This window comes from Mustela nivalis (assembly GCF_964662115.1).
Source record: "Mustela nivalis genome assembly, chromosome: 8".
In the NCBI taxonomy this organism is placed as follows: Eukaryota; Metazoa; Chordata; class Mammalia; order Carnivora; family Mustelidae; genus Mustela; species Mustela nivalis.
Window position 1 is genome coordinate 120,183,363 of NC_139027.1, and position 18,020 is coordinate 120,201,382.

Here is an 18,020-nt window from a genome sequence, read left to right on the forward strand (position 1 = left end):
GAACTGAACCAGCTGAGCCACCCAGGTGCCCTCCAGGTCAGGATTATTAATATGAATGGGCAAACAGAAGTAAAACTGGCTTCGATAGAGTGGGCAGAGGAAGTCAGTTTAATCTCTACTGGACATAATATGCATATCCATAGATAACAAGTATTTTGCACTCCTATCAATAATTTACCAAGATACAAAGTAACTAAAAGGCAGTGAAAGACAAGAGTCAGATACCAGTGTGCTCTAGACCAAGCATAGTTTGGAAACCTGTGACCCAAATCCAGGTCACTGCATATAGCTCCAGAGAGGAGAATGTTTTTAAATTCTATGCCCAAGGTAGAACTTAAACTCACCATCCTGAGATCAAGATCAGATGGTCTCCTGACTGAGCCAGCCAGATTAAAAGATTACCCTAAGAAGAATAGTTTTATTAGGGCACCTGGGTGGTTCAGTGGGTTAAGCCTCTGTCTTCACGGCTCAGGTCATGATCTCAGGGTCCTGGGATTGAACTCTGCATTGGGCTTTCTGCCCAGTGGGTAGCCTGCTTCCCCCTCTCTTTCTGCCTGACCTTCTGCCTACTTGTGGTCTTTGTCTTTCTGTCAAATAAATAAATAAAATCTTTAAAAGAGAATAGTTTTAATGAATGAACACTTATAATCAGTTTGTGATAGGGAACACAACTCTGAGCCCCAATTAACGTAAATGTTTTATCTTCAACCCCCCAACAAAATGAATTCCATTCTTTTTAGTAGCAGTAGACTAATGTTACAAAAATTACATTCTGTGGTTTATGTTGTTCAGCTTTTGTCAACACAGTGTAGAAATTTGTTTTCTCTCTTATATATGAGTTAACCACATAATATCTTCAGTTTTGCCTCTTGATTCAACACCTAAAACATCTGGCCATAAAATATACCCCTTTTGCCTGCTTTTACCTTCACTTCCTAAAAAAATATAATAGCGTAGGGGCACCTGGCTGGTTCCGTTGGGGGAGCATGCAGCTCTGGATCTTGAGGTTGTGGGTTCAAGCCCCATGTTTTGGGTGTAGAGATTACTTAAAAATAAAATCTTTTAAAAATACATAACAGTGGGGCGCTTGGGAGGGTGGTTCAGTCAGTTAAGCATCTGCCCTTTGGATCAGGTTGTGATCTTGGGCCGGGGTTGAGCCCTTCGTTGGGCTCTCTGCTCAGCAGGGAGTCTGCTTCTCCTTCTCCTTCCTACCCTCTACCCTACTCATGCACACTCTCTCAAATCAAAAAATCTTAAAGAAAAACCGTGTGTGTGTGTGTACATATGCATCAAAAAGATGTGTCGTGTTACTAAAGTATGATAATTAGTTTCTTAAATCTTTTTTAAAGTATTGTAAAATTATTATTTTATAAAGATTTTATTATTTGCCAGAGAGTAAGAGTACAAGCAAGGGGAGCTGCAGGCAGAGGGAGAAGCAGGCTCCCTGCTGAGCAAAGAGCTCAACGCTTCCAGGACCCTGGGATCTTGACCCGAGCTAAAGGCAGACGCTCAACCAACTAAACCAAACTAAACCAACTAAACTCATCAAAATTAGATGAGGGGTGCCTGGGTGGCTCAGTCAATTGAATCACTCTTCATTTCAGCTCAGGTTTTGATGTTGGGGTCCTGAGATCAAGCCCTAACCCAATATAGGGCTTGATCCTTGATCCTTGATCCTTGATCTTCCTTTGTTTCTCCCCCTGCTTGCACACTGTCTCTCTCTCACCAAAAAAAAAGAAAGAAAGAAGGAAAGAAAGAAAGAAAGATTTAAAATTAGAGTGTAGCAAATAAACAGGAAATTCGTAGGTGTCAGGTGCCCAGGCATTGTGTGCCTCTGTTCTGATAGGATTGAAGCCTTGCCTCTCCGAGCAGTCTGTAGTGCCGCCCTAAAACAGCTGTGCTCGTTCTGTCTTGGTGTCTTTGCTCTATGTCAGAGCTAATAGACATTTATCCCCCTTAAGACTATAGAACCAAGAAAGATTTGTGAAATTTTTGTTAATAGGAAATAATTAGGGGCGCTTGGGTGTCTCAGTGGATTAAGCCTCTGCCTTCGCCTTCCGCTCATGATCTCAGGTTATGATCTCAGGGTCCTAGTATTGAACCCTGCATCAGGCTCTCTGCTCAGCAGGGAGCCTGCTTCCTTCTCTGCCTACTTGTGATCTCTCTCTCTGTGTCAAATAAATAAAAATCTTTAAAAAAAGGATTTAACATTTTAAAAAATTAATCAAAGGGCACATGTCACCGATACAAAGATCTGAAATGGTGTTGTGTTTTTTTTTTTAATTTTAATTTTATTTTTATTATTTTCTTTTTATATAGTTGCTACAAGATTGAGGTTATAGAACAGACTTAAAAAGTGTTTTATATTGTCAAATTCCCTATTCTTAACTCTGTTATTTTGGAAAACAGCATGAGGTAGGTTGTTATGGCAGCTCTTTGGCTAACATTTGGATTTTGTCAATTTATTTCTGCTTTAAAACAGTGACTAATTATGTTGCCTGCTAAATTAACCCTTGGTGAAGGAGTGACTACTTGCATCTATTAAAATTCTCCTTTTATTTGTTCATCTGTTCCTTGAGATGAAGACTTCTATTATGGGCTCAGTCTGAATTATTATTAAATTTGGGAAGAAAATTATAATAATAATATATAATAATATAATTTTCTTTTAATAAAAGGAATATAGGAAAAGTACATTTTACATATGAAGGACTTAGAGTGAAGTTTATAGATGTATAGGGTTTTTTACATGATTTGTCCCCATTAAAGCTTTTCTAAGTTTGAGAAGAAAGTATAATCAGTATATAGTTAATTATCCTTTTACAAAATAAGAAAACCTGTCCACCTAGGGTGCCACACTAAGAAACAGATTTTGCCCGTGGGTCACCTGTGCATACTCAGGGTCTCGTCTGGTGCTCATTGCCTCCATTTCCATCACTCCCAATACTTCCTTTAAAACCCCATTTCCTACCATGCCAGAGTAATTAATTACTGCTTCCAGAGTTCCCTGATCGCCGTCATAGAGAACATGAAAGGAAGGTTGGCCGGTGCTATCAGTGTTGGGTTGGACTTTGAAAGAGAGAGACCAGGACTTAGTGATAGAGGAAAGAGAGAATTCCTCCTACCCCTGTGTAGATAGTACTAATTCTCTAGCTGACCTCTTCAGAAATACATATTTAAACTTTTTTTTTTTTTTTTTAAGTTGGTTCCACATCCAACATCAATCTTGAACTCTTGACCCTGAGATCAGGAGTTGCATGCTCTGCCAACCGAGTCAGCCCGTTGCCCCCCAGATACATAAATTTTTAACTTACTCTGTTCAACAAACCTTCATTGAGCTTTGATTCTGTACTAGGTCACAAAGGTAAACAAAGCCCCGTTGTCCCCTTTAGGGGCTTTACATCTTGTGGGGGAAAAAGACAAGTTAACCAATAGTTCAAGTTCAGTATTAGAGATGTCACTTTACTCATAGGTATATAAAAATCACGCTGTCAAGGAGAGAAGAAGGGGTTTTGTCTTGTTTTATCTTATTTGTTAAAAGCCTTTTCAGGTGCTGAGCCCTGTGGTGTAGGGCCCAACACCTGGAAAACTTCCTTCCAGCCCCTGCCTCTTCTTTTCAAGGCCAATCTGCCCCTGCTGCAGCGGGAACTGCTGCACTGCGCCCGAGCCGCCAAGCAGACCCCATCCCAGTACCTGGCTCAGCATGAACACCTTCTGCTCAACACAAGTATTGCGTCGCCTGCTGATTCTTCTGAGCTGCTCATGGAAGTGCATGGAAACGGAAAGAGACCCAGTCCAGAAAGGTGAGCAGAGAAGTGCTTTGTTGTCCTTGCTTTTCTAGAATTACCTTGAGCTTCCCCTTTGCTTGCAAAAGAAAGAGAATTTGATTACTGCAATTATATGTAGGTATGGATACAGAATTTCTAGGGTTAGTTTTGCTTTGTCTCAACGTCTGATTGTGGAGTGTTTCTCAAATCTGTAGGTGTAGCTTCCAGACACAAGTATTTTTCAAAAACTTCAGATGACTATGTACACCCTGGCTGAGAGACTCCACTCTAAGGCATTCTATGGGTCCACTGCTCCAGAACCATAAGAAATACAGTCTGGATCCCCCGAGGGGGCTCAGTCGGTTGAGCAGATGCCTTCAGCTCAGATCATGATCCCAGCGTCCTGGGATCCATCCCCACCTCAGGCTTCTTGCCCAGCAGAGAGCCTGCTTCTCCCTCTCCCTCTGCCTGCTGCTCCTGCTGTTCCTGCTCTCTCTCTCGCTATCTCTCTCTGTCAAATGAATAAATAAAACCTTTAAGAAAAAAGAAAGAAAAAAAAGACCAAGGCATTTTTTTCTGATGTGTGAAATCTAATAATAAAGTATAACAATTAATAATTGTTGCTTGCTAATGAATCCCCTTTATTTTGATGATTGAAATTGTATTAATTTATTCTGGAAATTCCACTATGAGTGTCTGAAAGTGTTATTTAAGGAAGTAATATTTTAACATGTAATGCATTGTGGAAAATGTAATGGATTGTGAAAATTGAAGCAAAATGACTGGAAACTGTACTGATTCCCAAGTGTATTACGTGAACTATCTTCCTCCCTTGTGAAGAATTGTTTCTTTCAAAAAATGGATGTCCAGAGCAGCAAATTTGACCTGGAAATGTTTCTGGACATAGTTGAGCTCATAATCCTCTGTATCCTGCCACATAAGAAAATGCTGTAATCTTTCCTTTGCTTCATGAGATTGAGGTGTTTCTGCCTGATAACCTCTCTTTTCATGCTGGAATAAATCACAGTTTATCTGCCTAGCCCCTGGAGAAATTTCCATTCATGCCTTATGTCACACCTTTATTTATTATCTTCCTGTTTGTGAAAGTGCACAGGACTATACATAACACAAAACGGTGCTTAAGACATTTTTGCATGAACAGTTGTTGATGGGCTCAGATACATACTTTTGGTTCTTCTACAGGAGGGAAGAGAACAGTTTTGAAAGAGACACAATTCCTCCCGAGCCTCCCGCCAAGAGAGTGTGCACCATCAGCCCTGCTCCCCGGCACAGTCCTGCCCTCCCTGTGCCCCTCATGAATCCTGGGGGCCAGTTCCATCCTACTCCTCCACCTCTCCAGCACTATACCTTAGAAGATATTGCAACTTCACACCTGTATCGTGAGCCCAACAAGATGCTAGAACACCGCGAAGTTCGTGAGAGACACCACAGTCTTAGTAAGTGACTTGAGCAGTGTGGTAATCCTTTAAATTCACATTGAATCTTTGGGTTTCTGTCCTGCTCACAGTTATAAAGCAAAATGATACAATCGTTGCTTTTTTCCACTGAAAAGATAAAACAGTATTGTACATAAAAAAGAATATTAGAGTTGTTGTGACCTTGTTGCTATTACCCTTAATGGTAGAACTGGGATTAAATGCATTTTAGGAAATGCATAATGAAATATTTAAGAATGAAAAGGTATCATTTATTCTCAGGGTGCAAAAAATTAGAGAATGTTGAAACAAATGAGCTAAAATATTAGGGTTTTGAAAATCTGGATGAAGGATATATGAGAATTTGTTATACTGTTTTTGCAATTTGTAAATCTGGATTTATTTCAGAGTAAAGTGTTCTTAAAATTAAACAAAGATACAAAATATGTGGTCTTGAAACTGAGAGTGCATGGATGGTTAGGTCAGGAGGTGAGCCATATCTCAATTTAAATCTTGGGTCTGCATCCTGGTTGGCTGTGCGATCTTATGCAAGTTGCTTAGGTTCTCTGAGCCTCGGGTTATTAGTTTCTAAAATGGAGATGATACTGCCGCTTGTGCGGGGTCATTGTTACATTTGGAATGCCTGGCATATGCATTCTCAGTAACCATTAAATTTAGGAAGAAGCAAAAAACAAACATTACCCAAGATCAGTTTTGAACAAAGCTTACTGTCATGTCCTCATATAAGTTTACTATAGAAGGTTTTCTTGGAGTAACTGCTGAACAGGTGTCAGAGCAGAGAACCAAAAGGCTACTAACTTCCGGAGTTTTCCCTGCATTTCATTTGTGGGGTGCCCCATGGAGTAAAAAAATTGCAGCACATTTGCTTGTCCCCATTTGGACTTGGGCTCAGCTTAGCTCGCTACCACCTTTCAGAGGCATGTATCCTCTGTAACATATCATAGTAGGACTCTGGCTTTATGCAGTAGTAGCTGAATGGCGAGGGCCATGACCATAGTCTCAGCTGCCAGCATTTATAGGTATTGCTTAGATTGCAATATATGCCCATCATATGGACCTTATCTCGTGCAGTCCTCATAGTCCCATGCAGTTGTTAGCCCTTTTATAGAGATGAGAGGTAAAGGAACTGTGGCCAAAATCTCATAGCTAGAGTGAGTGCTAGAGACAAGATGCTGACCCAGCTATCTGATGCCCAAAGCTTGGCAACATTGCTGATACGCTTTGGTGCCTCCCTTTGCAGCTGTTCTAGGTTGTCCAATCCCTTTTCTCCTATGTCCCTCTTTTTCTATTAAAAACAGGGCTTGCTGTTGATTTCTTCTGTATTCATACATACTTTTTAATTAGTTTGATCCATTACTTTTTGAGAAAGAAATGTGCTGAAATCTAGCTGTAACTGCATTGTGGTCAGATTTTCCTTTAATTTCTAACAATTCTAGAAGAACTTTTTTTTTTTTTTTTTTTTTTAAATCTTGAAATGTTTTATGTGAAAGATCTTCAGTACTCTTTCTTCGTGATTTGTTTTAGGTTTAACCATTTGTCTTCTGGGCTGGTTACAGATTCCTTCACTTTCCTTAGTCCTCTTCAACTCATATGCCCTAGTTCTCAATTCTTACCAAGCCAATTACTCCTTCCCCTTTTTAAACAAATACATTGCAGCCCATTCCCTTTGCTCTCCTGAAATGAAAGTTAGAGATACTGTATCCTTAGACCCATGAGGATAATATATAAGAAATTATTAAAATATATTAGTGCTTAGGCATGAGTTCACAAAAAGATAAAATAAGCAGGTGCTTACAGAGATACTGGATCACTATTAATAAGACACCTGCAAATTTAGGCTGGTAACAGCTGTGTTATACTAATGATTTTAAGACTTTGAGCAGTGATGTCATATGTGACAGGATTTTTCAAAATAGTGGACAGCTCTTAATTGAGTATACCCTTGATCCACACAGTCATTGCAATTCTTGCAAATTTCATTATAAATTAAAACCATACAAAAAATATTTTGTGGGAGGTGCCTGGCTGGCTTAGTCAGTAGAACATGCAGCTCTTAATCCTGAGGGTTGTGAATTCAAGCCCCATGCTGAGCATAGAGCTTACTTAAAAATACACATATTTTTTGGTAATACAAAGTTGTTTCCAAGTGTTTGTACTGTACGCATTCTAATTATTTATTTGCATTGTGCTGCATCCTTGCCAACATTTAGTATTACCTGACAATTTAATTTTTTTCAGTGTATGGATATGGAATGCTATCTTAGTGACGATTTTATTTGCACTGTAACTGCTTATAACTTTGAATGTCTTCATGTGTTTATGGGCCATCTGTGCTTTTCTGTCTGGTTTACGTGTTTGTTTCTTTTGCCTGTTTTTCTTTTGGGCTGTTTGTCTTTCATAATTGATTGTCAGGTTTTTTATATATTCTAAATGTGATTTTTTTGTTGTTAATGGTGGTTTTATGTCATTTTGTGGGTCCCACACACCACTGTAAATCATTGCCCTAGTAGTGTGCTCATAGTTGGTATGGATGTGTGTGTATTTACTTGGTAGAATTTTGTTTATTGAATTCTTCCCTCTATCATCAAATTTAATCTCTAATTTCTAACAGGTCTAAATGGAGGCTATCAAGATGAGTTGGTAGACCACCGTTTGACAGAAAGAGAATGGGCTGATGAATGGAAACATCTTGATCATGTATGACTCTTAACGGTGTATAATTTCCTATTACCTTTAATTCTTAATATTACCAATAATGATGGAGTATATAAGCCTGAAGTGAACTTAACCAGAACCACAGTGTCTCTGCAGTAAAAAGTTGATTTATCAGGGTGCCTGGCTTGCTGAGTCAGTAGAGCATGCAACTCGATTTCAGGGTTGTGAGTTCAAGCCCCTCAAGTCCCATGTTGGGTATAGAGCTTATTTAAAAAAATAATAATAATAAAATAAATTTGATTTATCTGGTACTCCCCTAGCTAGAGAGCTAAGAGTAACTCCTAAACCTTTGTAGTGGGGTAATCACTTCAGGATATGACCAAGCGAAATCATAAAGGATAATGATTAAAAACAGGTTTGTGAGTTCAGGTCCCAGCATTGCCACTCCTACCCTTGCGTGATGGACAAGTTGTTTTTACAGTCTTGCCTTAATTTTTATATCTTAAAAAAAGAATACTGTATTATTTAAATTCACAACAGGGACATCTGGATGGCCTAGCTGTTAAGCATCTGCTTTAGCTCGGGTCATGATCCCAGAGTTATGGGATTGAGCCCCATGTCGGTCTCTCTCTCCTGTGTCCCCTGCTTGTGTTCCCTCTCTCACTGTCCCTCTCTGTCAAATAAATATAATCTTAAAAAAATGATAATAAATTCACAGCAGGATGGTTATAATATGTAAGGTGCTTATCACAGGATCTAGTGTGTATACAAATAAATGGTGCTTCTCCAAAAACAGATGAGAAGGTGGTTTCCCCATAGTGTTGAAAGGACTATATTGTGGTGAAAGACTCTGGTTCCTTCAACTGGAAGAATCCAAAAAGTGTTACTTTGGTTTTTTTCAAGATTTTTATTTATTTGACAGAGATAGACAGAAAGGAAACACAAGGTGTTTAAAAGCTGTTAAGGGGTGCAGGGGTGACTCAGTTAAGTGTCCCTCTCTTGATTTTGATTTTGGCTCTGGTCATGATATCAGGGTTGTGATACCGAGCCTCATGCTGGGGCTGTGCTGGGCATGGAGCCTGCTTAGGATTCCCCCCCCCCTCCCCGATTAAATAAATAAGTAAAAAGAAGCTGTTAAGCATGGCTTTCATATGTAGGCTTGATATTGCTAAATCTGTAAGATACTGAAGCCTTCATTCTTTATAGATTAACAATCCTTAATTTTCAGTATTGGTTATTTGAAAGTCCTAATCTTACTTCTACTTGATTTCCTCTCTGGCTTAGGCTCTGAATTGCATTATGGAAATGGTAGAGAAGACAAGGCGCTCCATGGCAGTTCTCCGGCGCTGTCAGGAATCTGATCGCGAAGAACTCAACTACTGGAAAAGACGATGTAATGAAAACACAGAGATGAGGAAGACAGGGAGCGAGTTGGTCTCCAGGCAGCACAGTCCTGGGAGCGCAGATTCTCTCAGCAATGGTAAGTGGGGAGAGTCTCACTTAAGACGGTAGGGAACGTGGGATGCCCAGGAAGCTCGGTGGTTAAGTGCCTGTCTTTGGCTCAGGTCATGATCCCAGGCTCCTGGGATCAAGTCCCACATTGGGCTCCTTGCTCAATGGGAGGAGCCTACTTCTCCCTTGCCTGCTCTGTCTGCTGCTTCCCCTGCTTGTGTGCTTGTGCTCGCTTGCGCTCTCTGACAAATAAATAAAATCTTTATTTAAAAAAAAAAAAAAGACGGCAGGGAAGTCTTTTTGTATTTTCCTTTAAAGGAAGATGGTGCTACATTATAGAGTTAGAAAGGACCCAGGTGATGATGAAGAGTAAATAATAAAATATGTCAAGGATTCAGTACCTGGCATGTTCAAAAAATACTGTCTAACGCATGGATGATGAGAATATCTGTGATTTTGTTATTTTTAACTCTCCCTCTGTCTATGTGCTAAATGATGATCAAAGAAAGGTAGTTAAAAGTCCCCCTGGCTGGGCGCCTGGGTGGCTCAGTGGGTTAAGCCACTGCCTTTGGCTCAGGTCATGATCTCAGGGTCCTGGGATCGAGTCCCGCATGGGGCTCTCTGCTCAGCAGGGAGCCTGCTTCCCTCTCTCTCTCTCTCTCTCTCTCTCTGCCTGCCTCTCCATCTACTTGTGATTTCTCTCTGTCAAATAAATAAATAAAATCTTTAAAAAAAAAAAAAAAAAAGTCCCCCTGGCTAATGACCTAGGTACTCTCATGTACATCACATTTATTTTCAGTGGTAACCCTGAAAATCTAAAAATGTTCTCCTCACTTCCTTTCCCTCCAACTCCCCATCCTAGAAAATACCATTTATTGACCTCTGTCTGGAGGCCTTTAGTTTGTTTTGTTTTTAAGATTCTATTTATTTGAGAGAGCCCAAGTACAGTGCGGGGAGGGACAGAGGGAGAGGGAGAAGCAGGCTCCCCACTGAGCAGAGAGCCTGGCCTAGGCCTCAATCCCAAGGACTCTGGGATCACGAACTGAGCCAAAGACAGTTACTTAACTGTCTGAGTCACCCCAGTGCCCCTGGAGGCCTTTATAAAAAGTTTTACTATACCAAGGTAGGTTGTCCCATCTTGCCTCTTCTCAGCCTGAAGCAGCAGAGATAAAACTCTTCTCTTAATCCAGGGTACATGCAGGATGCCGCAGCTTTTTCCTCAAAAGTGCTCTATCACATTCATCTAATAACTGAAAACGTTGCCCTCTCTAAAGACAGCTATATGAGGGGCCATCTATAATTAGACTTTTTTCCACCCACCCACTATAAGCTCCCTTTTTTCACAAGGAAGAATGAATCTCTTATTATGACAGATCTAGCATGTTCCACAGACAACAGCTGTTAGTCTAAAAAAAAATTTAAAAGACGAAGACTTTGATAACCCAAGGACCACACTCCCCAACCCTCCCACCAATCTTTTAAAAAAAAAGAGAGAGAGAGAAACCCTCTCCATCTGAACCCTCAGAAATAGTCCCCATCACAACTTACAGAAGCATCTATAATTTACCATCCAAATCCAAACCTTGCCCCAGGCAGTCTGCTTGTGTTTAGGTGAGCAGCATAGAGTGCAGGGTGAGCTGTGGTCCTGAGCTAGCTCTTCTCCAGCCCCCATGGCAGGTCTTCCTGGGGGTTCTGTGTTACCCTCTGTTCATCTGTTTCAGTATCTTCATTAATGCATAGTATACATATTTTGTATTTATTTTTTTAAGATTTTATTTATTTATTTGACAGACCGAGATCACAAGTAGGCACAGAGGCAGGCAGAGAGAGAGGAAGAGAAGCAGGCTCCCTGCTGACCAAAGAGCCCGATTCAGGGCTTGATCCCAGGACCCTGAGATCATGACCTGAGCTGAAGGCAGAAGCCCAACCCACTGAGCCACCCAGGCGCCCCATATTTTGTATTTTTATGTTACTGTTTATTTCTCTTCTATCGTGTTCATTGCAGTGTAGACAGAAGACATCGTTCATGTCCTCAATAATCATGCAATTTAAAATGTGGACTAGAGCCATTCCAAAAACAGTTTGTTACTGGACCATGGTCCTACAAGGGGCCTGCCACAGCGTGTACTGGGTGCTGTTTACTTACTTTGGCAAGAGCCCTCTACCTTAAGCAGTGTGTTTAGAGACATGGTGGTTGTGCAGTCTGGCCTAAGTTCACTGTCTCTTTATGGGACTTTGTGGTTTGCAGAGTAGCATTTGGAACAGCACTGTTCTACACTTGGCAGTGTTCTTGGCATAGCACACAGACGTACCAGTGACTTTTAAATAATTAGATAATTCGTGGTTTGTGGGTGTTTTTAGCTTTTTTTGGTAATTCGTGTTTTAAATGTTTGGGTTATGCAGAAACCACTTGTGGATTATTTAAGTATTTTGGTGATTCTCAGAGAAATGGACTAGAGACTGGATAGCATTACTACTTTCCCCATTTAAAATAATGAAATAAAGGTTCCCTCTATCTAAACATTGGTGATTTAGGATATTTTCAGGGTTAAATTTGGTTCAGACAACAAGGGATATATTTTGGAATTTTATTTAAGGTTGCATAAATAAGTAGGAAAAGCATAAGGAAACAGAAGAAAGTGATCATCATAGAGATCAAGAGAATGGTTTTCTCTGGGGGTTTGGGGTGGAGGCTGTGAGTGATGGAGAGTACAGAGTGAGCGCTCATTGTCTCTACCAGCTCTTCTGAGGACAGGATTGTAGGTCTGACTAGCATTTGAACAGCACTGTGGCTTAACTATTACTCATCTCTTGGGGATTTGGGGTTGCTGGAAGTGTCTGTCTTGACCAGAAGGTTTATGGATGTTCACTTTATAGTTTTTTCAGCAAACCTTGCATTAGTATTTTTATGAACTTGTTAGTCATATAATCCAAATCAGATGAGTTTCAGAAACCATGAGCAGACAGTGAAGATAGTGTAGTTACTGAAAAAGTTAAAAAAAAAAAATTATCCAGAACTGAAAGGCAGTATTCCAATTTGAACCAGTCTACGAATTAAAACACTGTGAAAGAAGCAAATATCAGTATCATGAAAGTTAGAAGACAACTCTGAAGGAAAGTCATTTTAACTTAGAATTCTGTGTTAGACTTGGGGCTCCTAGGTGTTGGCAGTCAGTTGAACATCTGACTCGGTTCGGCTGGGCTGGGTCTCAGTCATGGTATCAAGCCCCACTGTGGGGCTCTGCACTGGGCATGGAATCTTGAGATTCTCCTTCTCTCTCTGCCACTCCTTCCCAGTTTCAAGGACACACTCTCTTTCTGTCTCTAAAATAACTCAATAGATATTTTCAAAAATTCTGTACTAGACCAAAACCATTAAATGTTTGATTAACAAACTGCAGTTTTTCAAAAAATGTACTCCGTCATCAAAATGATGACTCAGTTTGTTAGGCGTCGGGTTCTTGGTTTAATCTCAGGTCATGATCTCATGGGCCCTGAGATTGAGCCCCATGTCGGGCTTTGTGCTCAATGGAGAGTCTGCTTGATGGTTCTCTCCCTCTACCCCTCTTCCCACTCGTGTGCACTTGCTCTCTCTTTATAAATAAATGTTTTTTTTTAAATGTACCTCTGTATTGCCCTTTCTCATGGTATCTACCACAGTTGAGTAGGATATGCCCTAAAGGAGGGAAGTAAATCAGAGTGAAAGACATGGAATTTATTAAACAGGACCCATCTTAAATCGGAAGGAGGGCTACCTGCCTGGCTCAGTTGGTTAAGCAGCTGCCTCCAGCTGAGGTCATGATCTCAGGGTCCTGGGATGGAATCCCAAGTCTGGCTCCCTGCTCAGCGGTTAGTCTGCTTCTCCCTCTCCCTCTGTGATCTCTTGCTCACTCTTTCAAATAAATAAAAAATCATTTAAAAAAAAAGAGAGAGAACGGAAGGAAATCCCTAACCTGGTGAGGGAGGGTCATAATCCCTCAGGGTTTAGCAAACCTAGAAAGCAAACCTTAGAAGGTTGGAATAGCCTGAAAACTTGCTGGAGATTTCAAGAACATGAAATTTTAAAATATTTATACAATAGAAAGAGAAGTTGAGGTTGAATGAGAAATAATTACATGAGAAATTTAGCACCTGACTAAACAAGGCAGTTATTAACCCTTAAAAAAAGGCTAGGCGCCTGGGTGGGCTCAGTTGGTTGAGCGACTGCCTTCAGCTCAGGTCATCATCCGTGAGTCCCAGGATCGAGTCCCACATTGGGCTCCCAGCTCCATGGGGAGTCTCCTTCTCCCTCTGACCTTCTCCCTTCTCATGCGTGAACGTGCTCTCTCTCTCTCTCAAATACATAAAATCTAAAAAAAAATAAAAATGGGATCAGGAAGATACAAAGATTCACAGAATCTGAAACACATGACTCAGCTGTGATAAGCATTTACATTCAGTACTGTGAATGTTGACTACTAGTGTAACACCATTTGAGTATCTCTGTCTGAGGGAATGGAAGGGGAAGAAATTGTGAATGCATCTGGGGTGACATGGGGGTGGCGGTTAAAAGAGAGTGAAATGGCTGGTCAGTCAGTAATGCCCACAGTGGAAAAATCAGGATGTAGCAATACCAGGAGAAAGTTTACCAATGTTACAGTAGAGAATACATAAGATCGACAGAGAGGTGGTCCTCCCAGTATGGTTTTGAAGACTTCACTTAAGAACCCTAGATTCTAAATCAGGCACTTTTCTTGAGTGGTTAGTCCTAGGTGCCCATTAGATTCCATGCCCTGGCCCCATGTCAGGATTCTGATTTAACTGAACTGAGATGGTACCTGGGCTTCCAGAGTTGAGACCATTGCTTTATATACCCCAAAATAGTCTCATGGGGTCATCATCATTTTTTAGTTGAAATTACATGGCTCATTGTAGAAAATACAGAAACTTAGAAAAAAATTTATTAGCTCCTCATCTCACTCTGAAGAATTTTGAAATATATCTGAGAATCATGTTATAGCTTTGTATTATTTCTTAGAAAATGTAAGTTCATATTAAGCCTGTTCTCACATCATTAAAGATTTTACAAATATAATTTCAATAACTGTACAACATTCTACCTTGTAAATATAATTTCTTTATTCCATTTTTGCTGTTAAATATTATCTTTTTTTTTTTTTTTTTGCTTGTTTTACTTTTGTTCTTCAGCGAGTAAAGCAGTATTTAAAATCTTTATAGGTAAGGATTTTTCAAACATCTTGCATCTTTCCCTTAGGATATATATTCTTAGCTATACAATTAATAGGTTGTGAATATAATCATTTTTGTTCATTTGATCTTGGGTTTTGTTTTTTTGTTTTTTCCCCCATCCCACCTAGGTTTGTTTTGATGGATGAGATAGCTAATATTTATGGAATTAAATCTATCACTTCGTTTTATAGTTTGTTCCTTGACCTTGATCCCCATCTAGTGTACAACAAATACATCTGTATTGTATTCAAGACTGTGTGTTTGGGTATTAGCTATCTAACTTAAAATTTCCCAAGTTGTTTAAAGTTTCCTACCAGCAAATAATGAGTACCCATCCTTTAGATACTGAAATGATGTAATTATTTGATACTCCATTTTGTTAAATACTTCAGTTTTCTCCATTGATCTTTCTATATTAGTTAATAAGTTTAGTAACAGTAGTTTATCTGGGCTCTTACTGTGTTCTAGCCAGTGTTAAACCTTTCACATGTGCTTACTGTGTTCTAGCCAGTGTTAAACCTTTCACATGTGCTTTCAAAGCTGTTGAGTTACAAGAACTGCTATTACATTCTTTGATAGATGGCAAAACTGAGGCTTAAATAAATTAAAAATTTGGCCAAAAGTGGTCTCATTATTAGTAAATCAGGATTGTTAAGTATGGTGTTCCAGAACCAGCACACACTCTTTAAGCCATTAAGTTCTGCCACTTCCCAGTGCAATATCAAACTTTCAATTATTACAGCTTTAATATGTGTTTTAATATCTGGTCATGTTAGACACACTTTTTTTCCTTGGGTATTTTAATTTGTTCTCTAAAATAAGATTGTTTTAAATGGATTACAGTGTAAAAACGGCGAGCAATATGGAAACCTATAAATAGTGAAAATCCTGCTGTCACTGCACTTTTTCTTTCCTGCTCCCCTAGGCTCACTTATTAGCAAATTAGTCTATTCTTACAGAATTTTCTATACATGTACTTAAAGAACATTTTTCCCAATTTTTTATTTTGAAGATTATCAAGCACATAAAAATGTTAAAAGAGCACACATTTGTACTGTACCTAGATTCACCTTGTTTTTCACATTTTGCTCTATTGGCTTTACCCCATTATGGGTGGGTAGCTAGGTGGGTACACTCTCCCCCAAACCATTATGACAGTCATCTGTAAATGTTTCGTTCTATTTCTCCTAAGAACCAGAGCATTCTCCTATATAACCACTGTACCAATTCATAGCCCATTTCTAACCAGTTATTTTGCATTATCTGTCTTGCCTTTGATTACAGTAGCCTCTGAGACTCTATTTTTTTTAAGATTTTATTTATTTATCAGAGGCGGGGGGGAGAGAGCGAGCACAGGCAGACAGAATGGCAGGCAGAGGCAGAGGGAGAAGCAGGCTCCCTGCTGAGCAAGGAGCCCGATGTGGGACTCGATCCCAGGATGCTGGGATCATGACCTGAGCTTAACCAACTGAGCCACCCAGGTGTCCCGAGACTCTATTTTTCTTATTGAACCAGCTAAAAATCCTAATTTCTGTTCCTTTCTGGATTAAAGGTATAAAAACAGTTACTCTGGCTTCTGGAAGTACCATGAAAATGTCTCTAGTTTCCAGCTGTGTTCTGAGTAAGTGGAGAAATTCCTTTGGGGTCAAATGCCTCTTACCTTTTACATCTGTCAGTGAAATAAAATACTGGGGACTGTGCAGATGCAAAAGATACGACCAAGGCATTTGATAACTGAAACGAAGTGGTTTTTTCTTGGTTGGTCAGACATGACTTCCCCCACATCCCCACAAGTAAACAAGTGTTTCTTCTATCATTTAATAACAATAGTAGCTTCTCTACATGCTCAAACCTTTTTTCTCACTGGTTTTCCTTACTTAAGATTCCACTGAAATTGATCTACTAACTTCTTTAGCTTCTGTCACATTGATTCTTCTGATTCTAGATTTTTCCCTATATTTATTTCATGAGTCTCATCCTTGAGTCTCTAGGTATTAGACAAATGTCTCCGTGAATCAGGAACCTCACCCTCGTTGAAGAGAGCCCTTCTCTTTGCTTTTTATTGACAGTACTAGCGCTTCCTAGAGAGTCCAGTGTCACAGAATGTATTAGTATTATCATCAGTATTTTAAACCTATGTGGTCCTTGCTTGGGTTGATGAAAATGTTCTGAGAACTAGATGGTGAGGATGGTTGTACAATATTATGTATGTACTAAATGTCAATGAGTTACACACTTTAAAATGGTAATTTTAGGGGTGCCTGGGTGGCTCAGTGGGTTAAGCCGCTGCCTTCGGCTCAGGTCATGATCTCAGGGTCCTGGGATCAAGTCCCGCATCAGGCGCTCTGCTCAGCGGGGAGCCTGCTTCCTTCTCTCTCTGCCTGCCTCTGCCTACTTGTGATCTCTCTCTGTCAAATAAATAAAATCTTTTAAAAATTAAAAAATAATAAAATGGTAATTTTATTTGTATTTTACATGATTTTTAAAAGCCTCATTTCCCCCTCCTAGCTCTCCAGGGAATATAGAAGAAGGTTCTTTGTGCTGATAGCTCCTGGAATACGAGAGATTCCCTCCCTTTCCCAGACCAGTTTAAATCCAGTTGCCAGGCATTCTCAAAAGTAGCCATTTTATAAAGCTGGCAAACATTTCATGCCATGCTGCCCCCTCCTCCCATACTGACTGTTCCCTGATTCCTCATTGCTCCATGAATGGTGAGTATTGAGAGCATAAAATCTGCTTTTCAGATCAGCCTCAGTGTAAATCATAAGGAAATGAGGAAGTCTATTGGGATTGACTAATTAAAAAAAAACTCAATAGACCCACTTCTTACAAAGTATTGTATCTTAAAATCACAATAAACATAGTTTGTGTGTGTTTGTCCGCGCACGCGCGCGCCTGTAAAACCCTTCACCCTTATGCCCTCCAAGCAACCCTCAGGGGTGCCTCTTTGGGGTATATTTGAAATGCACTGTTACAGATCAGAGTAGTTTCTTTACTGCTTCGCTTTTTATTTGTTTATAAGCATTTTAGGAAGTTTTAAAAGAAGCCTCCTTAAATCACATGTAAAGCTCAGAGTTGCCCCGCCCAAAAAAATCCAGAGTTGCTAAGAAGCAAAAGCTACGTTCTCTGACATGTCTTCAGAACAGTTGATGGAGACCTGTACATGATGGGATGGTTAAATTGGATAGGGATACCCACACACATCTGTTCACTTAAGTACCTGTCGATAGCTGTATTTACATTTTAGGGAGTATCTTAAAATACATACATGATTATAGGGAAACAATAAGGACATACAGATAAAAGAAGAAAATGAAGATCACTTTTTTTTTTTTTTTAAATGAATCTTTTTTTTTTTTTTAAGATTTTATTTATTTATTTGACAGAGAGAGATCACAAGTAGGCAGAGAGGCAGGCAGAGAGAGAGAGAGAGGAGGAAGCAGGCTCCCTGCTGAGCAGA

The 18,020-nt window shown here is 39.8% G+C and overlaps 1 protein-coding gene across 5 annotated transcripts in view; it reads left to right on the forward strand.

Moving 5' to 3' along the window:
• Positions 1-18,020, forward strand: part of CBFA2T2 (CBFA2/RUNX1 partner transcriptional co-repressor 2) — a 150,344-nt gene that overhangs the window by 118,316 nt on the left and 14,008 nt on the right. For 3 of the 5 annotated variants that reach the window (XM_082745980.1, XM_082745981.1, XM_082745982.1), the window contains exons 5-9: positions 3,622-3,803; positions 4,971-5,224; positions 7,836-7,921; positions 9,164-9,359; positions 16,113-16,181. In XM_082745980.1, the coding sequence (XP_082602106.1) occupies positions 3,622-3,803; positions 4,971-5,224; positions 7,836-7,921; positions 9,164-9,359; positions 16,113-16,181 (787 nt within the window). The remainder of the gene's footprint in view (positions 1-3,621; positions 3,804-4,970; positions 5,225-7,835; positions 7,922-9,163; positions 9,360-16,112; positions 16,182-18,020) is intronic. The other 2 variants (XM_082745983.1, XM_082745984.1) reach the window with 1 other exon arrangement.